Source organism: Corythoichthys intestinalis, chromosome 1 (genome assembly GCF_030265065.1).
Source record: "Corythoichthys intestinalis isolate RoL2023-P3 chromosome 1, ASM3026506v1, whole genome shotgun sequence".
Lineage (NCBI taxonomy): Eukaryota > Metazoa > Chordata > Actinopteri > Syngnathiformes > Syngnathidae > Corythoichthys > Corythoichthys intestinalis.
Genome location: NC_080395.1, coordinates 6,958,474 through 6,982,284, shown reverse-complemented (window position 1 = coordinate 6,982,284; position 23,811 = coordinate 6,958,474). Strand labels below are relative to the sequence as shown.

General features: G+C 41.1%; 1 protein-coding gene across 2 annotated transcripts in view; it reads right to left on the bottom strand.

Moving 5' to 3' along the window:
* The window catches only part of LOC130915226 (NACHT, LRR and PYD domains-containing protein 14-like), a 29,116-nt gene extending 11,981 nt beyond the window's left edge, over window positions 1-17,135 (bottom strand). The window contains exons 1-8 of one of the 2 annotated variants that reach the window (XM_057835108.1): window positions 17,012-17,135; window positions 12,158-12,496; window positions 8,071-9,916; window positions 5,909-6,079; window positions 5,567-5,740; window positions 879-1,052; window positions 543-716; window positions 199-372 (exon numbers count right to left, since the gene is read on the bottom strand). In XM_057835108.1, the coding sequence (XP_057691091.1) occupies window positions 199-372; window positions 543-716; window positions 879-1,052; window positions 5,567-5,740; window positions 5,909-6,079; window positions 8,071-9,916; window positions 12,158-12,413 (2,969 nt within the window). In that variant the 5' untranslated portion in view covers window positions 12,414-12,496; window positions 17,012-17,135. The remainder of the gene's footprint in view (window positions 1-198; window positions 373-542; window positions 717-878; window positions 1,053-5,566; window positions 5,741-5,908; window positions 6,080-8,070; window positions 9,917-12,157; window positions 12,497-17,011) is intronic. The other variant, XM_057835115.1, reaches the window with a different exon arrangement.
* Window positions 17,136-23,811: the final 6,676 nt, after the last annotated feature.

Sequence of the window (23,811 nt, the reverse complement as noted above, 5' to 3'; positions counted from 1 at the left end):
TCAGTACCTTGCCCAAGGGCACTTCGACAGTGGGCAGTCATAGCCAGGAATCGAACCAATGACCCTTCGGTCCAAGGACAACTCCAGCTTCAAACTGTGAACTTATGTCTTTGCATTTTCCTAGGGTAATAACAGCAGTGATTCTTTTGATTGGCTGACCGGAGCCAATGAGTATTTCTGTCTGGAGGAGCTCCTTACTCGAGGACTTTTAAGTCGGAGCCTCTGCAGGCCAATCCTTCCCAGAGAATCTCAACCCCTTCGTCTGACAGATTGTTCTCACTCAGGTCCAGCTCTTGAAGATGGAGAAGGCCGAACATAAGAGCCCTGGCCAATGAACTGCATCCTTGCTTCGTGATCTTGCAACCTGACAGACTGTTACAAATGAGAAAATGGCCTTAAGTCAGGAAGGGAACCAAATTCAAGCTATGAAGGTTCTTCTGAAAGTAACATTTTGTCTGCGTTTTCCTTGGCTAATAATAGCAGTGATTCTTTTGATTGGTCGAACGCAGTCACAGAAGATTTCTAACTGGAGGAGCCCTTACCTGAGGACTTTTAAGAAGCAATTGGGGCTGGTCAGTTCTTTTGAGAGGGTCTCAACCCCCTCGTCTGAAAAGTCATTGGCACTCAGATCCAGTTCTTGAAGATGTAAGAGGCTAAACTTGAGAGTCAAGGACAATGAAAAGCATCCTCGCTCCATGAACTTGCAATGTGACAGCCTGCAACAAATGAGATGATAGTCTTCAGGACATGAACCTGCTTACAGCTATGAACGTTCTATAAAGAGTAACATTTTGCCTGCGTTTTCCTTGGCTAATAAGAACAATGATTCTTTTGATTGGTCAATTGGAGCCAGATTTCTAACTGAATGATGTCCTTACCTGAGGACTTTTAGGAAGCAGTTGGAACTGTCCAGTACTTTCGAGAGGATCTTGATCCCCTCGTCCGACAGATCGTTTTCGCTCAGACACAGTTCTTGAAGATGGGAGGGGTCTGACTTGAGAGCCCTAGCCAATGAAACACATCCTTTCTCCGTGAACCCGCAGTTTGACAGCCTGCAACAAATGAAATAACCACCCAAAGTCAGGAAGCGAACATAGTTAAACCTTTGAAGCTTCTGCTAAAAGTAACATGTTTTCTGCCCTTCCCTGAAACTAATTGTCAGGGAAATTCAACTTTGAACTCCAAGACAAGAGTCAACTCGATAGCTCGATGAGAAATGAATCACATTCAACCAAGGATTGTCTTTGAAGGCTTTATGAACAAGAGCTCTTGGGTACAAAATGATGTGACCCAGCCAGGAGCTGTGATCACCCAGAAAGTACGAAGAAATACAATAGAGGCTGGACATTTATACTGTTGAAAGGGCGGTGCCGAAGCCCACCGTGAAACGAAACTTACTAAGAAACGAAACTCATCATCTCACAAACCTGGGTATTTTTCCATACAAAAACATATTTGAGCTGAGACCTTGAGCGCTGGTCCCGGCTAGAACGATGATAAGAAACCACAGTCCTCCCTTGTATTCAATCAGGGCATATTGAAAAACAGGAACATAACAGTCCATATTTGGGCATATTGTGATACAGTCTACAGTAGTCAAGGCTATGAGAAGGCACACTCATAGGCAGATCTACTATTCAGGCAAAGTAGGCGACCGCATTAGGCCCCCAACCAGCTGCCCTTGCCCCAACGAGCAAGGACTTGGGCCACCGGAGCCAGCAGCACCCCCAACTATTTGTCATGTATAATTATGTCAGAATACCAAACAAACAAATAACAAAACAAAAAAGAAAGCCATTTGAATGCTGCATTTATATTATCTCTCCCCCCCACACACGCACTACATTGGACTGCTCCATGACGACGGACTGAGTATCAGTCGCTTAGCTTCATTTAGCGCCGTTTAGCTTCGCTTAGCTCCGTTTAGCATCGCCTAGCTCCGCTTAGCTGTTCGTTAGCTTCACTTAGCTCTCCCGCAGTTTTCTCGCCACTAAGCTCGCTATTTTTACAGCTCACTTGCTACTTTGCACATCGGCTATTGTTTATTTCGAACACATGAGCGAAAGTGCTCTCCATGAGAGCCGAAGTGCAGTGAGGGAGAAGTTGAGAACAGGCCGCTAATGCCTCTTTTAACTTTCTTCTTCCTCTTCACACCGTACATAAAATACACGACAGCACACCCAGTGGTGAAACAATGCAGTACAGTTCCAATCAGTCATACAATAACACTCAAAAGCTGGTTAACAGCATTTGCTCACGAAAAAAAATTAAATCTATTAGTGATGTTTTTTTACGGGGTGTAAAGCTTTCGGTTAGCGGTTTAGCGAATGTATCTCTGGTGAACATTTCAAAATAAAAGCACATCATTTTCGTCATATAAATAAGGATTCCTGGAGTTAATCCCACATACCTCAGAATCAATATTATAATATGTAGAGTAAATACTACAGAATACAGATTCTACACTAAGAATAGCTTTCAAATGACACTCTTAATGACAAATATGACTGGCAATGAATAATTATTATAATTATTATACTACTATTATATATAGTAGTATACTATAACAATAATGCTAGAATTTTTTTTTAAAGAATTGTTTTGAATAATGTCGGAAAGGCAAAGTTACTGTTCTGAATCTGTTTACTTTCCATTCTTTTGCACTAGTAAATGCTATCAGCATTTAACCTCATTGTTTATTTGTGATTATTGTTATTTACATGATTATTTGTACTTTAACAAAAAATGTAAGTGCTCCGAAATGGTTTTGTGAATTAATAAGCGTCAACAAAAATTTCATTGCTAAATTAGTAGAAAAGAAAATGATTAGATTAGTCAACTAATCGTAAAACTAGTCGGCTAACTAATCAGGAGAAAATTTGTCGTTTAGGACAGCCCTAGTGTACCGGAACATATTTCCTCCACACCCTTCTCACCTTTTTAACCCCTGACCCATGAAGAGGGCCCCTTAATATGTTCGCCTTAGGCCCCAAAATTGCCAAGTCCGCCAATGGGCACACTCAAACAGGTTCTCTATGCTACAATGTTCTCATGCAAGCAGAACATAAGTATACAAAATATAATGTATAATGGCTGTGTTTTAAGCATGAATAAAATTCTCTAACACTTATGAGAGCAGTGATTCTTTTAAATGGTCAACGTGAACGACAGAAGATTTCTAAACCTTTTCAGACTTATATCCCAGTAAATTTCCGTATAAGGCGACGCCAGATTTAGCCGCTTCATATCTTTCATACACGGAGAGATATCCAGGGAATAACACGGGTTGGACACTTTCACAGACTTGTCCTGTGTTGCCGACTCGGCGCTCTTATAACCTGGATTAGGGATGAGAATTGAAAGGATTTTTACGATTCCGATTCCATTATCGATATTGCTTAACGATTTGATTTTTTATCGATTTTAATTTGGGGAAAAAGAAGAACAAACGTTTTGATTGGCATCGAGTTTGTTTAATCAGAAGTCACAACCTTACAAACTCACAAAGAGGTCAAAAGAGGCCCAAATCCTCAATATTAATTGTGGCAATAAGTGGCAAATGCACAAGAATGTGTAACATTTTACTGAACCATTTTTCAAATAGAAATAAAAAATATTGGTATATATTGGCAGATAGGTCATTGTTCTGCCGTTGGCAATATGGGTTTAACTTGCAGGGGTCCCCAAACTTTTTCGTGTGAGGGCCACATAAATTTTCCCTTCTCTAATGAGGGGCGGGGGTCAGTCTGTAACAGAAAAAGTGTGACGATTGCAGGAGTGCCTAAATGTATAAAAATATTGTTTTTCAGAAAGCCACAATCGAATAACCCTTTCTGGATTCTTCACGGAACAAAAGTAAATAAAATAGAAATAATAACTAGGGCTGTCAAGCGATTATAATTTTTAATCGAGTTAATTACAGATTAAAAATTAATCGTAATTAATTGCAATTCAAACCATCTATAAAATATGCCATATTTTTCTGTAAATTATTGTTGGAATGAAAAGATAAGACACAAGACGGATATATACATTCAACATACGGTACATAAGTACTGTATTTGTTTATTATAACAATAAATCCACAAGATGGCATTAACATTATTAACATTCTCTTAAAGTGATCCATGGATAGATAAATTGTAGTTCTTAAAAGATAAATGTTAGTACAAGCTATAGAAATTTTATATTAAAACCCCTCTTAATGTTATCGTTTTATTAAAATTTGTAAAATTTTCAATCAAAACATAAACTGGTAGCTCGCCATTGTTGATGTCATTACACCAAACTCACTCCCCAAACCCATAAAATCATTTGGACCCAAGCGCCAGCAGAGGGCGCCAAATAACAAAAAAACAAGTAACAAGCGGACATTACACTTCTGTCATTTTAATCTGAGCGGGGCATGTGCGTTAATTGCGTTAAATATTTTAACGTGATGAATTAAAATAAAATAATTACCACCCATTAACGCGATAATTTTGACAGCCTTAATAATAATATAATATAATAATAATGAATGCCGATCGATCGGGTCCGATCACATCATTTTCAAAGTATCGGAATCGGCAAAAAAATATCGGCCATGCCTTTTTTTAATATATATATTTTAGTTAAATCGTTTTCTAATTGTATTTAACGTTACAGACATAATATGTTACACTTATCCAGAGTCTTTATTTTAGGCTTAAGGTAGGGTTATCAAATTTATCCCGATAACGGCGGTAATGAATTTAAAAAAAAATTTATCACGTTAAAATATTTAACGCAATTAATGCATGCGCTGCACGACCCACTCACGCATTGTCGCGCTCAATCTGTAATGGCGCCGTTTTACCTATACAGAGAGATAAAAGGCAGCATATAATGAGTAGAGTGAATTTTGGCAGCCTTTGGGGCATTTTTTTAATTGGCTAAAGCCTTACAATCCCTCGCCCTACAATTAGAAATATAATGGGAAGCAATGTGGGGAAGCAAGGTAGCAATTGATCTTAATTGATCTTTTTCTTAACACCTTATTTCATTTCCCAACGCAGAGAAGATATATCAATTGGTAGCACTACGCACAGTCGTGGTTCCACTTTCCATCATGCATTTGGGCATGGCTACAGTATCATTTACTGAAAGCTCAACAAATACACTAGATGGCAATATTTAGTCACAATATACAAAGTCACAAGTCTTTCTATCCGTGGATCCCTCTCACCGAAAGAATGTTAATAATGTAAATGCCATCTTGAGGATTTATTGTCATAATAAATAAATACAGTACTTATGTACTGTATGTTGAATGTATATATTTGTCCGAGTTTTATTCATTTTTTTCTTAATGCATTGCCAAAATGTATATGATTGGGAAAAATTATCGGGAATGATTGGAATTGAATCGGGAGCAAAAAAAAGCAATCGGATCGGGAAATATCGGGATTGGCATATACTCAAATTAAAACGATCGAGGTCGGATCGAGAGCAAAAAAACATGATCGGAACAACCCTAGTTTAGATCCCGCGATTTCAACTGTGTTCAGGTATATGTGAAAGGGGCTTATCTGGAGGAGCTCCTTACTCAAGGACTTTTAAGGTGCAGTCTTGGCTGGCCAGCCCTTTCGAGAGGCTCGTGACCCCCTCGTCCGACAAATCGTTTTCGCTCAGGACCAGCTCTTGAAGATTGGAGGGGTTTAGCTTGATAGCCTTGGCCAATTCAGTGCATCCTTGCTTTGTGATCTTGCACTTTGTCAACCTGCAACATATGAGAATAAAGCTTCAAGACAGGACATGGACCTGGTTGAAGCTATAAAAGTTCTACTGAGAGTAACATTTGGTCTGCCTTTTCTTTGTTTTATAATAGGAGTTGAGTTGATAGCTTGACTAGAACAACAAAATATTCCTAACTGGACGAGCTCCTTACTTTAAGACTTGCAAGATGCAGTTTCGGCTGGCCAGTCCCTTCGAGAGGATCTCGACACCCTCGTCCAACAGATCGTTGTGGCTCAGGTCAAGAAACCTCAGGTTGGATGAAGAGCTGAGAACGGAGGCCAGCAGGTGACAGCTGCGTTTGTCCAGGTGACAATCGGTTAGCCTGGAGTACATAAGCAGAAGGATGCTGTGAGTTTGCCAAACCTAGCGCCTTGTGTTAAGTGCAAAACCCAATGACAAATCCGCAAAACAAAACGAAATTAAGAAAGCGGAAACAGTAAGGACTGGTGACAAAGTACACTCATCGCTGATCGGATGATTTGCTCAGACTAGAGGCTTCTTTGAAAATTTGCTGCCCTTTCTCCCAAGTCAGAGGCGTTGCTACAGCTAGAATTGGAAAGCTTCCTCTACAGTGGGGCAAATAAGTATTTAGTAAACCACCAATTGTGCAAGTTCTCCTACTTGAAAAGATTAGACAGGCCTGCAATTGTCAACATGGGTAAACCTCAACCATGAGAGACAGAATGTGGAAAAAAAAACACAGAAAACCACATTGTTTGATTTTTAAAGAATTTATTTCCAAATTAGAGTGGAAAATAAATATTTGGTCACCTACAAACAAGCAAGATTTCTGGGTGTCAAAGAGGTCTAACTTCTTCTCACAAGGTCTAATGAGGCTCCACTCATTACCTGTATTAATGGCACCTGTTTTAACTCATTATCGGTATAGAAGACACCTGTCCACAACCTCAGTCAGTCACACTCCAAACTCCACTATGGCCAAGACCAAAGAGCTGTCGAAGGACGCCAGAGACAAAATTGTAGACCTGCACCAGGCAGGGAAGACTGAATCTGCAATGGGCAATGGGTAAAACGCTTGGTGTGAAGAAATCAACTGTGGGAGCAATCATTAGAAAATGGAAGACATACAAGACCACTGATAATCTCCCTCGATCTGGGTCTCCATGCAAGATGTCACTCCGTGGCGTCAAAATGATAACAAGAACGGTGATCAAAAATCCCAGAACCACACGGGGGGACCTAGTGAATGACCTACAGAGAGCTGGGACCACAGTGACAAAGGCAACTATCAGTAACACAATGCGCCGTCAGGGACTCAAATCCTGCACTGCCAGACGTGTCCCCCTGCTGAAGCCAGTACAAGTCCAGGCCCGTCTGCGGTTTGCTAGAGAGCATTTGGATGATCCAGAAGAGAACTGAGAGAATGTGTTATGGTCAGATGAAAACAAAATAGAACTTTTTGGTAGAAACACAGGTTCTCGTGTTTGGAGGAGAAACAATACTGAATTGCATCTGAAGAACACCATACCCATTGTGAAGCATGGGGGTGGAAACATCATGCTTTGGGGCTGTTTTTCTGCAGAGGGGCCAGGACGACTGATCGGTGTCACGGAAAGAATGAATGGGGCCATGTATCGAGAGATTTTGAGTGAAAATCTCCTTCCATCGGCAAGGGCATTGAAGATGAGACGTGGCAGGGTCTTTCAGCATGACAATGATCCCAAACACACAGCCAGGGCAACAAAGGAGGTTCGTAAGAAGCATTTCAAGGTCTTGGAGTGGCCTAGTCAGTCTCCAGATCTCAACCCCATAGAAAATCTGTGGAGGGAGTTGAAAGTCTGTGTTGCCCAACGACAGCCCCAAAACATCACTGCTCTAGAGGAGATCTGCATGGAGGAATGGGCCAAAATACCAGCAACCGTGTGTGAAAAGCTTGTGAAGATTTACAGAAAACGATTGGCCTCCGTCATTGCCAACAAAATAACAAAGTATTGAGATGAACTTTTGGTATTGACCAAATACTTATTTTCCACCATGATTTGCAAATAAATTCTTTAAAAATCACAACCACAACTGGTGCTTGACTAAATACTTATTTACCCCACTTTACTTAAAATACTAAAAATCAGTACTGTGCATTAAGACCTGCGGTCCTTGGGAGAGAATGAATTTAGTAAAAAAAATTGTATTTATTTATTTTTTTAAATGTTTTTATATTTTGAAGTTTTGGTTGTTTTGTTTTGTCATCATAATTTCTGACTTGTTGCACTTGTTTTTCGATTTGCCGTTGTGATTTATTTTATTATTTTTTTGCCTATCAGGCAGCCTTGAGATCAACATTAGAGCACGTACACTGATTTTTCAAAAGCCTTGACCACCGACAGCAGCATCTCGAGCCCATACGCCGATGCGGAGTACTTCTTCAGGTCAAACCAATCCATGGGTTCGTCAGAGGTCAGTAAGAAGAAGGCCAGGGCCGACCACATTTCATTTGGCATGTTGCGCCAGGACAGATTTCTTGAATGTAGTTCTTGCTCAATCTGTTCCAGCATGGAGTCGTCCTTCAGCTCGCTTAAGCAGTAGAATAAGTTGATGTTCTTCTCTGGAGTGTTCTGTTTTATACTTTTTTTGATCAACTCGACTGTGTCTGACTTGCTTTGCCCGCAGTCCTGAGGAGCCTTCAGCAGTTCCCCCAATAGTTCCTGGTTGCATGCCAAGGAAAGGCCAAAGAGGAAGCGCAGGAAAAGGTCCAGGTTTCCTTCACTCTCAGAGGCTTTCTGTAGAGCTGACAACTGGACCTGAGTGATTAGCTTCTGCTTAGCAGGCATTAAAAAGCCTTTCAGTGACCATCTGGAGTCAGCTAGTACATTCTTTTTGTGATGGGAGCACATCATCATCACGTACAGTGCGGCTAGATACTCCTGGATGGTCAAATGGACAAACTGAAACATCTTGCCTTGCTGGATTCTCCTTAGCGGACGTACTTCTTTGAACACCTCGGTGAACAAACCGCAGTGTTTAGCGTCTTGGCCGTAATCAAAGCCGCTGTCTTCTAGGTCCTTCTCGTAGAAGATCTGACGCTTATTCATCGTGTGGTGAAAGGCCAGCTTTGCTAGCGCTTTCACATAACGGCTGTACTCCGTCTTCAGTCTCTCCTTCCATACTTCCAGGTGGTAAAACACGATCCATGTGTACATCTCGGTCAGCGTTGTTGGAAGATCTCCCACCTTCCCTTTGTCCAAATGATCCTGTAGAATTGTGGAGCTGATCCAGCAGAAGATTGGCATGTGACACATGATGAAGATGGTGCGAGATTTCCGGATGTGCTGAATGACGCGCTCATCATTTGGGAATCTTTTCCTGAAGTACTCCAGCCTCTGGGAATCACTGAATCCTCTCACCTCTGTTCTGCTGTCGATGAGGTTAGAGGGGATATAGCGGACTGTCGCGGGCCGTGTTGTGATCCAAAGCCGGGCGCAGGGTAGCAGGTTCCTTTTGATGAGGTGCGCCAGGAGCACCTCCAGTGGGTAGGCCTGCTTTACATCGATGTCCATTTTCATCTCGTTCTTCAAGTCCATTTTGAAGTTGCACTCGTCAAGTCCGTCCAGGACGAACAAGATCTTGATCCTGCTGGTTTTATAGTCACGGTTACCGGACTTCTGCAGGCTGTCAAAGATATTGTTCAGCGTCTCCTCGCTCATGCGCCTGCTCTCGCTGACGTACAGTCGGATTAGCTTGGCCAGCGTAAAGCTTTTTCCTTTTTCCATGTTCAACTCACGGAAGGTGAAGGGAAATATGAAGTCCACGTCCTGGTTGGTATTTCCGCTGGCCCAATCCATCGCAAACTTGCGCACCAGGAAGGTTTTCCCGATTCCTGCGAAGCCGACGGTGAGCATTGTGCGAATCGGTCGACGCTTCCCGTCTGCGCTTTCGAAGATGTCGCACGGCCGGATAGACTTCTTGGTGAGGGCGCACGTCTCCATCTGAAGGACCTCGTGCCGCTTGTCAGGGCTGACGTCAGCCCCGTAGGTGACGTTGAGCTCTGTGTAGACATCCGCCAGAGACTGCTGCTGCTCCCAGCGCTTGGTGTTGCCCTCGGGAACAAAGCTGTATAAACTCAGCAGGTTCTCTTGCAGGTCTCTCTTCAATCTGCCAATCTGATCATCATCTTCATCTTCATGGACGGCGAGGTCAGCAACTGAAAGAAATTATCGGTAACCCGTTATGGACAAAAAACAACAACCTTGTGACCGAACCCTAGGGAACACAGCCAGTGACATGAATAGGGCAAGTCAGCATTTCACCAAGTAATAAATACTCCACTTGGTTTTTGTAAAATTGTAGACTTCACCATCAATTGACTAGACAGCTCTTACAGACATTGCGCCACGCCTTTCCGAAGGGGGCCGATCCAGGCAGAGCATTGAGGTGGCTTTCACTGTGATAAACTCAAACACAAGCTACGTTCAAACGCTGCGTTTAGGTGGAAAAAGGATATTCGTTCTACTGCATACAAGCAGGCAGGAGTGTCTCCAGAGTGATTTGGTCTAGTAATAAATAAAATAGCAAAATACATGCAGTTTGAAACGTTGTGAAAAAATGAATGCAAAAAAATAGCGTAAAATGAATGATAACTGCCTGTTTTTTTTGCTTTTAACCAAGAATCTAGACTGTTTTACGTTCATATCTATAGAAATTCCGTTATTTACGCATTTATTTACTAGAAATTCAACTTAAAAAGCTCTTTGTTTTGTGACAGCCGCCACGTAGGATTTTGTATCTATACACAATAGTGTAACTTTAGCTCGAAACATTTATGTAAAATGAGTGATAACTGCCCGTTTGTTTGTTTTTTTGCTTTTGACCAAGAATCTAGACTGTTTTACGTTCATATCTATTGGAATTCCAGGATTTACTCATTTATTTACAAGAATTTTAAAATTAAGAAGCTTTTTGTTTTGTAATGGCCGCCATGTTGTTTTTTGTATCCATACACAATAGCGTAACTTTAGCTTGAAATATATACATAAAATGAATGATAAATGCCCTTTATTTTCTTTGCTTTTAACCAAGAATCTAGACTGTTTTATGTTCATCCATACACAGTAGCCTAAACTTTACATTCAAATGATCAGGAAATTTTTGGCCAAGTGCCCGTTTTTTTTGGCAAAAAATAAGTAATTTAGACATTTCTGTGTCCATACAAAATAAAAGTTGCCTTTTTCGTGTTTTATATTTTGTAACATTCAATCTAATTACGACGGGGGCCACATAGCCGGCAAGAGATGCTGAAGCAGTAGTGACATTGTAATTCAACCTAAATAAGTTGTGATTGTATATAGAAAAATGCAAATTTTACTTTTATTGACTAAAATTAAGATGATTCTGCATGCTTTCATCAAGTATAAGGTTTCTGATGTGAAAATTGGGTGATTTATTAGCTGTTGAGAACTTGCACTAAATAAAATAAAAAAAAGTCGCTATTTAAGGCAATAGCTTAATATGATATGTTAAATATTGCTATTGCTCATGAAAATATAGGTGATTATCTCTCCGTTTGGCGATTTCTGTGCACCTAGCACAAAATCTGAGAATTTTATAGCAATTTTAAGTTCTGTTATACTTATATAAGAAAATAATTAATCACGATTTTATTTGGGAACGACTTTGAATTTTTTGATGTCGCTGCTCATGGAGACTCATATATCCCTAAGGCAGGTGCCTGTTTTGATTTTAGGTTGCTAGCGGCTTTGGTTTTGAAAATATTGAAATTTTAATTTTTTAAAAATAGGCCCCCTGCGGATCAGCCCCGAGACGCGTCAACTGAAAAAAACTGCTGTCTGTTCAATTAGCTGACATACTGACATGTGATCAGCATGGATAGTTAGCTCTGATTGGTTCAAATGCACATGTTTCTGGGACAAGAAATAGAGGGCAAAAAAACAAGCTTGTTGAATTAAACGGGCAATGCAACGGAAAATTAATCAGATCTTTAAGGGAAAAGAAGCAGTTGATGAGGATTATTTTATTTCATTTGAGAGTTTCAGAGCATCTTCCATCCATGTTAATGTGCACTTTGGACTTATTTTTGTTCATTTATGTAAGGCTACCTACTTATTTCCTTATAATTTAAAAAAAAAAAAAGAAAAAAAGAGGAAATGTTTGGTAAATGGTAAATTGTGTTATACTTCTATAGTGCCTTTCCACCTTCTCAAGGCCCTCAAAGCTCTTTACACTACATCGCCATCCACCTACTGGTGACGCAGCACTAGGAGCTGCTTCTGGAGTTTTTGCATTTCAGTGATTTTAAGAGGTTTAACCTTTATTTCAGGGAAATCCGGCAAGGAATTCCATCCACTTACACCCCTGCTCATGGTTGACTTCCGACAGTTTTCAAACAATCTGCGTTCTACTCACAGAAGCTACCCAGAGAACTAACCTTTTATTTTCAGCATGCCGTTGTGCAGTATTTCGGCCAAGTTGTTGTTCCCGATCTTCTTAAGAATCTTGACGGTCTCTTCCAGAACGTTCTCGCCGTGCTTCCTTATCAACTCATAGGCAATGTCCACCGGGATGTCTGTGTTAAGTACACTTTGAGGCAAGTCCGTGAAAAACTTGAAGGACTCGAAATCTTCCTTTCCCAGTTTCCTCAGCGTTCCCAGTAGCAGCTCCTTTCGCTCGGTGTCCAGAGCCATTGTTCCCGATTGGAGTTATGTGAACGAGGAGATTCGTTGATAGTGGATGTCTTCAAGGAATTGCAACCTTCTTGATCAAGTGCCTGCCAGCAGAAAGAATCTTGTTTGAGAATTTGAAAAATAAAAGAATTTTGGTAACACTTTATCTGACAGTGACGTCATAAGCCTGTCATAAGATTGTAATACGATAGTAATTGTGACATGACACTGTTATGAGCATTAATGAATGCTTATTACAGATGTTATTAAGTGTCATCTTTTACATCCATAGGGTTAGGGTTTGTGACCAGATTTGCTGCATGACACTTACAGCGTATCACAAAAGTGAGTACACCCCTTGCATTTCTGCAGATATTTAAGTACATCTTTTCATGGGACAACACTGACAAAATGACACAATGAAAAGTAGTTTTGTGTGCAGCTTAAATCACAGAGTTAATTTATTTCCCCCTCAAACTAACTCAAAATATACCCATTAATATCTAAACCTCTGGCAACAAAAGTGAGTACAACCCTTAGAAACTACATACATCCCTAAATGTCCAAATTGAGTACTGCTGGTCATTTTCCCTCCAAAATGTCATGTAACTCGTCACAAGGGTGCAGTCGGCATTGTTGCAGAGATTGAAGAGGTGGAGGGTCAGCCTGTTAGTGCTCAGACCATACGCCGCACTCTACATCAAATTGGTGTGCATGGCTGTCACCCCAGGAGGAAGCCTCTTCTGAAGACGTTACACAAGAAAACCCGCCCGTCTCATCAGACCATAGGACATGGTTCCAGTAATCGATGTGCTTTGTTGACATGTCTTCAGCAATAAATAAATAAATAAAAAAGCAATTCGGATCATTCACAACGCACCGTTCAGAGCACACACAAATGAGTTCTACATCAAATCCATGCTATTAAAATTTTATGACCTGATAAACTTCAAAACTGTTCAAATGACGTACAAGGCACGTACAACTGACTCTCGCCTAACCTACAAGCTCGATTCCAACTGAGGGAATCAAATTACGACCCAAGAGGAATCCGATTGTTTTCCTATCGGACAATTAGGACAAACTTAAAATCTTTCTCAATGACGAACATTGGGGCTCGCCTATGGAATACATGTGATGCAGCGCTTATGAGTGTAGAATAATTTAGTAACTTAAAAAAGATCTATAAGGAAACCCTTCTGAGTCGCTACTCGAACCAAAATAACACATAACTCCACTGGCACACACACATCCACAACAAAATGTTCCCACAACAAAAACATGATTGAATGTCAGGGACAGAGATTAAGACATAACATTGTACACTTTGAAGATATGCAGAGTAGCAAACTCAGATCACAAATCTGCGAGTGTAAGTGCCCGCTGTGTGCTTTTAACGTTAGCTCGAAATGGAGCTGCTTGAATGGACGCTAAGCTTATTGGACAGAATCTTCTCTACAATGCGACCTACACCAAACCAACGGCCATGTCCGGCCAACACCTTCGACAATATTGCAAGTGCCATGGCAATCAATAACTTTTGGGAAGATAATATAAGTGAAAAAGGACAAAAACCAAAAAATACGAAAAAGAAAAGCTCACGTAATGTGATGTATGCAACTCTACCATGTTAGACTGTGCGTCCCTGGCTGTAGGGGGACGGGTATTGATAAGCATATGCTTTTCCCGTCTGCCTTTGTCTGTCTTCGGTTTTCTTCGGGCAAATTATTCCACATTTTGTAACTGTCAATGATACCGATGATGATGACAATAAACATTTCATTTCAAAGCGTTTGCGGGCTTTCTTGTGTAATACGGTTCGCCATGACGTATGATGCTCTCAGTGCATTCGCTTTTGTTGCCTTGTTTGCTAGCTTTTAGCCACATATTTTGGAGAATCGACTTGGTTGTAGGCTCCTCTTCTGGCTCATCAGGTGGTGTTTTCCCCAGACATGAAAATGGGTCAGGGGTTAACCTTTGCTATGTTTGGAGGTCATTTAATGTTGCGAATCAACCGTTAAAGTTGATCAAATTGATCCCGTTTTTGCATCAGTTCCCTTCTGTCTACTTTCGACATGTGAAATTTTTAAAACTATTTCATTCTTTGAAGACAGACTCAAGTCAAGATTTTGCCGATTTAGGAGTATTTTCGATAAAACGTTACTTAGGTTCGCTAGGAAGTTCACTAAAACAGAGCCTTTCTGAGAAGTTTACTGCTCTAAAATGGCGGCTGTTTACTAACGCTACAGAGTCTGTCATTTCGCATGTAGTTCTAAATGCATGAGATATCTAGGCGTAGATTGTAGGCTGTCGGCTACTGTCAGGAAATATTGGAGCCACCTAGCCTAGCATCACGTTTGCTACAGTGTCACAACAACAAACACTCTTCCCTCTCCGTGTCACTGACTTTTCTCGCATCGTTCAGCCAACGTATTAGCGCACACTGTCTCATGCCGAAACGGTGATGAAATCCGAACGGCGGAAAAAAAACGTAAAGCACGAAAAACGTACAGATTTTGAACGTAACGTACGGCGTACACATTTAAAAATCAGTGCTTACTTGTACAAATTACGCCGAGACCGTACAACTTGACAGGTATGAATTATAGTGGGCCTTCACAGTTAGGTAGTAGCATTCTGTAGCACGGGACGTCCAACTATCAGTGGTCAGGGCAAAACCATGTGCTTTAGCGAAATCATCTTCGATGGCTTTGCGTGTCATTTAATAAATGTCGGGGATTACGTTGTTGGAGAAATATGTCCGCGAGGGAACAATGTAACGTGGGTCAAGCGTGGCAAATAAATTAAGGAAGCCCACCCTGGGTTTTCTCTGGTGTCATCTTCGGGGTTGTCCTGCTCTGAGAACGTGATATCTGTGGGTGATTCCGGTTGAGGTGCCGGAGTCATGTTATAAGTGTTGCCATTAGCATAGGGAACAAGCGGTGAGCAATGTTTGCAATGTGTTTTTTTTTGTTTTTTGTTTTTTCAATATTTTCTCTTCCTCCGCATTGTAGTCCACAGGGAAACCGAAATGTTGCCACACCGCAGATTTGAAAGAAGCCGGCCCTTCCTCAAAATTCGGTCTCTCCACTCCTCCGCTCGCCATAGCTTTTTGTTTTCTTTCTTGTTTCACTTTCACTTCGCTCGTAAGCGAGGGAGGGCGTTACTCGGCTTTTGTTACACAGGTGCTTGACAGCGATCGGACATTTACTTGCGGGGTGGGAATTTCTCCACAGCGGTGCTTCCCGTCACACCCAGGTACACAGAGCTCGACCAATTCATTCCACAATCGTTCGGAATAAATCAATTGCAAAAAAGCGTATTGAACCGTACAGGGCGAACCGTGCGGTTCGGCTTTGAACCGCAAACCGTTGCACTGCTAGCCGGAACATATTTCCTACACACCCTTCTCACATTTTAAATATATTTTTAATAAAAAAATTTTTTTTGTTGTTTTTTTTGAAAAAATGAAAAAAAAACATGAAACCTAACACCAGTTACTTTGCCAAGTAACTTTTTTACTACTGTGTGTGTATTTCAGTAGTCAGTCACTACACTAGCCAAAGAGCTAAGACGCATTTTAACAGTTGAAAATGTTTACATTTTAAGTGTTTATTTCATGTTCTTAAAACCAAAATAAAGGCAGTATGAAAAAAAAAAAAAAAAAAAAAAAGCAAAACGCAAACCGAAACCGTGATCCCATAACCGAGGTTCAAACCGAACCGTGGGCTAGCTGAACCGTTGCACCCCTACAGCTAAGCGGAGCTAAGCGATGCTAAACGGCGCTAAATGAAGCTAAGCGACTGATACTCAGTCCGTCGTCGTGGAACAGTCCATTGTAGTGTGTGTGTGTATGGGAGGTAATATAAATGCAGCATTCAAATGGCTTTCTTTTTTGTTTTGTTATTTGTTTGTTTGGTATGCTGACATAATTATACATGACGAATAGTTGGGGGTGCTGCTGGCTCCGGTGGCCCAAGCCGTTGCTCGTTTGGGCAAGGGCAGCTGGTTGGGGGCCCCCTACTGGTTGGGGGCGTAAGGCGATCGTCTACTTCACCTGAATAGTAGATCCGCCTATGTACATAGTAATAGTGATTTTATGGATGTTTGTCTTTGAGAAATTTTGAAAAGAGGATGTGAAAATGTGCACCAACTTTTTTATTGATGGTGGCTTTTAATATTATTTTAAATAATTGTAAGAAGGAAATGCATCGCAAGCGCCACTGAAGTGTGTCACCACTCACCACTACTGCAGGAAGTCGACGAAACTGATAAGCGCCCCTGTCTTTGAAAAACATGAAAATTAGTGTACATAGTACATAGTGTACTTTTACGCACAGGGGAACGCCTGCGTGCACAAATTTAAAGTATACATAACAAAAACATACTTGCGATTTTCTACCAAAAACTTGTTGGACACACACAAAATACGCAGGTGTGCGTTTAAAAGAGGTTCTTGTCCTCGGGTTTGAATATTTGACATTTTTCCCTTTACGGTTTACTCACATGATCATGATCATAACGGACTGAAGAAGCAAGTTAGAGTATGAAAAAAGTTTTGAATGGAACGGATGAAATTGCAAGTCTTTTTTTCGTGGGTGCCTTAAAAGAAAACTTACGCGGCCTTGTTGTTGTAGCCTCCCGTCGCCTCCTCCCGTGCGAGTGACAAGTTTTCTGTCGAGTCCTGGTAGACTTTGCACTCTGGGTGTGTCCTTGAAACATCCATTTATGCATGGTCATTTACTGTCCTCTTGTGGACGATTTTGTTCTCTGCCACATGCAGTCTTTTTATTTTTCACCATTTGTTTCTGTTCTAGGCATCTTTGTCCCGAAATCTCAAATTCTTTCATGTTGTTTAAGTAATACTTTCTGTCTGCAATGCAGATTAGAATCTGAACGGAAGGCAATGCTGGCGGCCATCTTGCGTCAGGGGACTGCTCTGCTCGTCCTTTAGCATCAGCATTTGTCTCCGTTTTTGGCGTAGTCGTCTTTTTCTCAATTTGTTCAAGAAGGTTGAGGTAAATGATGACACGTACAGTGCCCTCCATAATTATTGGATTTATAATAATTATGTGTTTTTTAGCTTCTAACCCCCCCCCCCTAAATAATATGGGACCTTAATGGAAAAAAAGAGAAAAATCCAACCTTCAATACAAGTGCATTTATTCAGTGGGGGAAAAAATCCTTTACAATGGGGTTGAAGTCTGGAGACTGAGACGGCCATGGGAGAAGCTTGATTTTGTGTCTGGTGAACCATTTCTGTGTAGATTTGGCCATATATTTTGGGTCATTGTCTTGCTGAAAGACCCAGTGACGACCCATCTCCAGCTTTCGGGCAGAGGGCAACAGATTTTGATATAAGATGTCCCGGTATTTCAAAGCATTCATGATGCCATGCACCCTAACAAGGTTCCCAGGGCCTTTGGAAACGAAACAGCCCCATAGCATCACTGACCCACCCCAATACTTCACAGCGGGTATGAGGTGCTTTTCAGCATGCGCATCTTTCGTGGCACGCCAGACCCACTTAGAGTGTTTGTTGCCAAAAAGCTCAATCTTGGTCTCATCTGACCGAAGCACACGGTCCCAGTTGAAGCCTCAATACCGCTTGGCGAACTCCAGACGTTTATGATTGTGAGTGAGGAAAGGTTTTCTCCGTGCATGCCTCCCAAACAGCTTGTTGGCGTGTAGACAGAACCTCATACCCACTGTGAAGTAGGGGGGTGGGTCAGTGATGCTGTGGGGCTGTTTCGATTCCAAAAGCCCTGGGAACCTTGATAGGGTGCATGGCATCATGAATGCTTTGAAATACCAGGGCATTTTAAATCAAAATCTGTTGCCCTCTGCCCGAAAGCTGAAGATGAGTCGTCACTGGGTCTTTCAGCAAGACACTGACCCTAAACATATGGCCAAATCTACACAGAAATGGTTCACCAGACACAAAATCAAGCTCCTCCCATGGCTATCTCAGTCCCCAGACCTCAACCCCATTGAAAACCTGTGGGGTGAGCTGAAGAGGAGAGTACAGAGGAGAGGACCCAAGTCTCTGGATGATTTAGAGAGATTCTGCAAAGATGAATGGCTGAAGATTCCTCTTTCTGTCTTTTCCCATCTTGTGAAACTGTGCTGTTTTGTTAGCAAAAGGGGGTTGTACAAAGTATTAACACCAGGGGTGCTAATAATTATGACACACATTATTTGATGTCAAATAATTATTTCTTTATGTGGGATTTTTCCCCCCCACTGAATAAATGCATTTGTATTGAAGGTTGGATTTTTCTCTTTTTTTCCATTAAGGTCCCATATTAATTAGGAAAAAAAAATTTGAAGCTAAAAAAACACATAATTATTAGAGATGTCCCGGGGTCCGATCACAGGATTTTCAAAGTATCGGAATGGGCAAAAAAATATCGGCCATGCCTTTTTTAAATATATATATATATATTTTAATTAAATCGTTTTCTAATTGTATTTAACGTTACAGACATAATATATTACACTTATCCAGAGTCTTTAGTTTAGGCTTAAGATAGGGTTATCAAATTTATCCCAATGAAGGCGGTATTTAATTTTTTAAAAAATGAATCATGTTAAAATATTTAATGCAATTAATGTATGCACAACACGACCCACTCACGCATTGTCGCGCTCCATCTGTTATGGTGCCGTTTTGCCAACGTAGAGACGTAAAAGGCAGCATAAAATGAGTACAGTGAATTTTGGCAGCCTTTAGAGCATTATTTTAGTTGGCTAAAGCCTTATAATCCCTCTCCCTATGATTAGAAATATCATGGGAAACAATGTGAGGAAGCAAGGTATCAATTGCTCTTGTTCTTAACACCTTAAATTATATCCTATTGCGGAGAAGATATATGAATTGGTAGCACTACGCACAGTCGTGGTTTCACTTGTTATGGTTCCACTTCCCATCATGCATTGGGCATGGCCTTCAGTATCATTTACTGAAAGCTAAACAAATACACTAGATGGCAATATTTAGTCACAATATACCAAGTCACAAGTCTTTCTATCAGTGGATCCCTCTCACAGAAAGAATGTTAATAATGTAAATGCCATCTTGAGGATTTATTGTCATAATAAACAAATACAGTACTTATGTACTGTATGTTGAATGTATATATTCGTCCGATTCTTATTCATTTTTTTCTTAATGCATTGCCAAAATGTATATGATCGGGAAAAATTATCGGGAATGATTGGAATTGAATCGGGAGCAAAAAAAAAGCAATCTGACCGGGAAACAGGGCCGGCCCAGGCCATTTGGGGGCCCTAAGCAAAATAATGCAAAGGGGCCCATATTTTTGGCCCACCATTTCGTCACAGTGTTCTGTGAAACCCATGCATGCAATCCAACCCATACGTCCATATTTTGTATATTAATCAGATTGTGTTGCACTGCATAGAACTTCTCACCCCAAATGATTGTCAGTACTTACAGTAGATAGCGCCAAACCTTTTTCTAAAAGACGGAAGAAAGAAGTTAAGGAAGAACATTTATTTTTTTAAGCTTGTAATCAAGTCTCAAAACTCACAAAAGTCAAATAAAGCAAACTGTAGTAAACAAAATAGAATACAAATTAAACAATTGCCAGATTGGGGGGCCCCCTAGTGGTCAGGGGCCTTAAGCAGCTGCATAGTCTGCGTATAGGCTGGGCCGGCCCTGCCGGGAAATATCGGGAATGATTGGAGTTGAATCGGGAGCAAAAAAAAGCAATCAGATTGGGAAATATCGGGATCGGCAGATACTCAAACTAAAACGATCGGGAGCAAAAAACCATGATCGGAACAACCCTAATAATTATTATAAATCCAATAATTATGGAGGGCACTGTATGTGTTATCTATTGTTCAAGGTGTGATTCTCAATTTGGTGGACTTTTATTCTCCAAGCCTATAGGGGGCAGCAAAAAGTGTCCACGCTATACAAACAACTAACAGAGAAAGAAATTAAAGTTTACTACAAGATGGGGTCACTCGCAGTTCTCGACGAGGAGGAGGAACTTTTATGTTGCTTACTACTACTGCTAAGGAAAAAAAGAAAAAGGAGATGGTCAACTCATCCATCCCTTAGAAATCGACAGCACGATGGGGAATATAATTCACTCGTGAGACCAATGCGGGGAATCGACGAAGAAGAACATTTTAATTATTTTCGGATGTCTGCCTCGAGATTCGATGACTTGTTGCACCGCATCAAACCCTATATCACTCACGTGGGTTCTCATCTTAACCCTGTAAAATTAGAAGAAAGACTTGCCGTTACTCTTCGTTTGCTCGCTTCAGGTAACAGTCAGTTTAGCGTGGCACGAAACTACATGTTGGGTGCATCAACAGTCTCCCTCATCCTGATAGAGGTATGTGAGGCGCTGTGGTTGGCTTTGAGCAGTCAATTTATCGCGTTACCCAACAGACCAGACAAGTGGGCAGAGATCTCCGAGGAATTCTGGCGTGTGTGGAATTTCCCAAATTGTTTAGGTTGCATCGATGCAAAAACCGTGACGACAAAAGCGCCTGCTCGAAACACAGGGAGTGATCAGTTCAACTCGGGATCTCATTCCCTCGTCCTCATGGCAGTTTGTGATGCACATTATAAATTTAGAATGGTGGACATTAGAGAACATGGACGGGAGGGCCACGGTGATGTTTTTCAGGAAAGCATATTTGGGAAGAAACTGGTTCACGGGGCCCTGGACATACCACCGCCTGCTAACCTTCCTGGTATCAAGAACCCTCTTCCGCATGTCTTCTTGGGCGATGCGGCATTCCCCCTCCATCAAAACCTAATGTGTCCTTTTCCAGGTAAGTCATTCATAAAGCTTTCCACACATCGATTTTGGCAGCCCTTTTAATTTTTGTCTTAGTCTTTTGGATAAGGGTGCACGATATCCATTTTTTGAACCCAACATCGATAACTTCCTGCTCCTCAAGGCCGATACCGATATGATAACCGATAATATATATATATCATTTATCAATGTATACTCACCTGAGTTTTTGAACACCTGTAGGTCAAAAATACTAATGGTTGATTCAGCTTAGATCTGCTTTTGCCCGAACCAGAATTTTCATGATGACATGAACATTATTATAATGAACAAAACAAAGACAGTGACAAAACTTTGCATACTGGAAAAACAGGAGTGGAAAGAAACGCACAAATCCCAATCCGACACTGTGCCAAAAATATTATTAACCCTTTAACACCGAACGTGTCGGCGGCGACGCGTTTACGCATATCGTCTTTGAAGCTTCGTCACGCTGTAATTACGTCACCCATGTGCCGCTGGTTGGTCTCGTTTGAAAGTGCGGAAGTTGATGTCCACACCAGTTTTTATTTGAAGTCAATCGGCCAAGAAAAACCGGAGATAATGTCATTTGAGTTTTATATATTTATTGCACTCATAAATATGCATTAAAACGCTGCATGGACCATGTATCCATCTCCATATTTCCATCATTTCTTGTCCTTTTTCAAAACCGAAAGCAGCAAAAGACTACCTATCCCAAGAGCCGTTGTGATGTCAAGAAGGACGAACCGAATGTGATCATTTTAAATAAATTTCCGAGCGAGGCGCCAACTATTGAAAGGGAGGCATGCAAAGCAAGCAACGGCCGCAATGGTTGGTTTGAGCGAGCGACTTTGAAACGTGCAGAATGAATCTAAAACTACATTTAGCACAAGCTAATGTATTATTTCATTAACTCAGTGAAGAAAATGAGCCGTATTTGTCGTTGTTTTCTTGGGATGAGTCGGCGTCTCGGCGAGTAGAAGTGACAGCAGCGCGCAAAGCCGCAAACGGCGAAAGAGTAGGCTGTATGACGTTGTGTGTGACGCAGCTCCGTGACCTGTTCAAGAAGAAGCTTTATTGAGTGCGCAAAAAAAAAAAAAACTTTATTGGGTCGCATGCCTGAAAAAATTGAATTGAACTGAACTTTCACGTTAAAATATTTAGTGCAATTGACGCATGCGCTGCACGACCCACTCACGTATTGTCGCGTTCAATCTATAATGGCGCCGTTTTACCTATATATAGAGCTAACAGGCAGCGTAAAATTAGTAGAGAGAATTTTGGCAGACTTTGGAGCCTCTTTTTAATTGGCTCAAGCCTTAAAATCCCTCTCTCAACAAATAGAAATATCGTGGGAAGCAATGTGGGGAGGAGCGGTAGTGGTTATTCTTTTCCTTAACACCCTGTTACTTCCCAACGCAGAGAAGATATATTAATTGGTGCCACTACGCATGGTCGTGGTTGCATTTCCCATCATGCATTTGGGCAGAACAGCTAAATGGCTACAGTATCATTTACTGAAAGCTCAACAAATACACTAGATGGCAATATTTAGTCACAAAATACAAAGTCACATTTATCCTTTAAGAATTACAAGTCTTTCTATCCGTGGATCCCTCTCACAGAAAGAATGTTAATGATGTAAATGCCATCTTGAGGATTTATTGTCATAATTAGCAAATACAGTACTTATGTACTGTATGTTGAATGTACAGTGCCTTGCAAAAGTATTCGGCCCCCTTGAATCTTGCAACCTTTCTCCACATTTCAGGCTTCAAACATAAAGATATGAAATTTAATTTTTTTGTCAAGAATCAACAACAAGTGGGACACAATGGTGAAGTGGAACAACATTTATTGGATAATTTAAACTTTTTTAACAAATAAAAAACTGAAAAGTGGGGCGTGCAATATTATTCGGCCCCTTTACTTTCAGTGCAGCAAATTCACTCTAGAAGTTCAGTGAGGATCTCTGAATGACCGATGATGATAAATAGAATCCACCTGTGTGTAATCAAGTCTCCGTATAAATGCACCTGCTCTGTGATAGTCTCAGGGTTCTGTTTAAAGTGCAGAGAGCATTATGAAAACCAAGGAACACACCAGGCAAGTCCGAGATACTGTTGTGGAGAAGTTTAAAGCTGGATTTGGATACAAAAAGATTTCCCAATCTTTAAACATCTCAAGGAGCACTGTGCAAGCCATCATATTGAAATGGAAGGAGCATCAGACCACTGCAAATCTACCAAGACCCGGCCGTCCTTCCAAACTTTCTTCTCAAACAAGGAGAAAACTGATCAGAGATGCATCCAAGAGGCCCATGATCACTCTGGATGAACTGCAGAGATCTACAGCTCAGGTGGGAGAGTCTGTCCATAGGACAACAATCAGTCGTACACTGCACAAATCTGGCCTTTATGGAAGAGTGGCAAGAAGAAAGCCATTTCTCAAAGATATCCATAAAAAGTCTCGTTTAAAGTTTGCCACAAGCCACCTGGGAGACACACCGAACATGTGGAAGAAGGTGCTCTGGTCAGATGAAACCAAAATTGAACTTTTTGGCCTCAATGCAAAACGATATGTTTGGCGTAAAAGCAACACAGCTCATC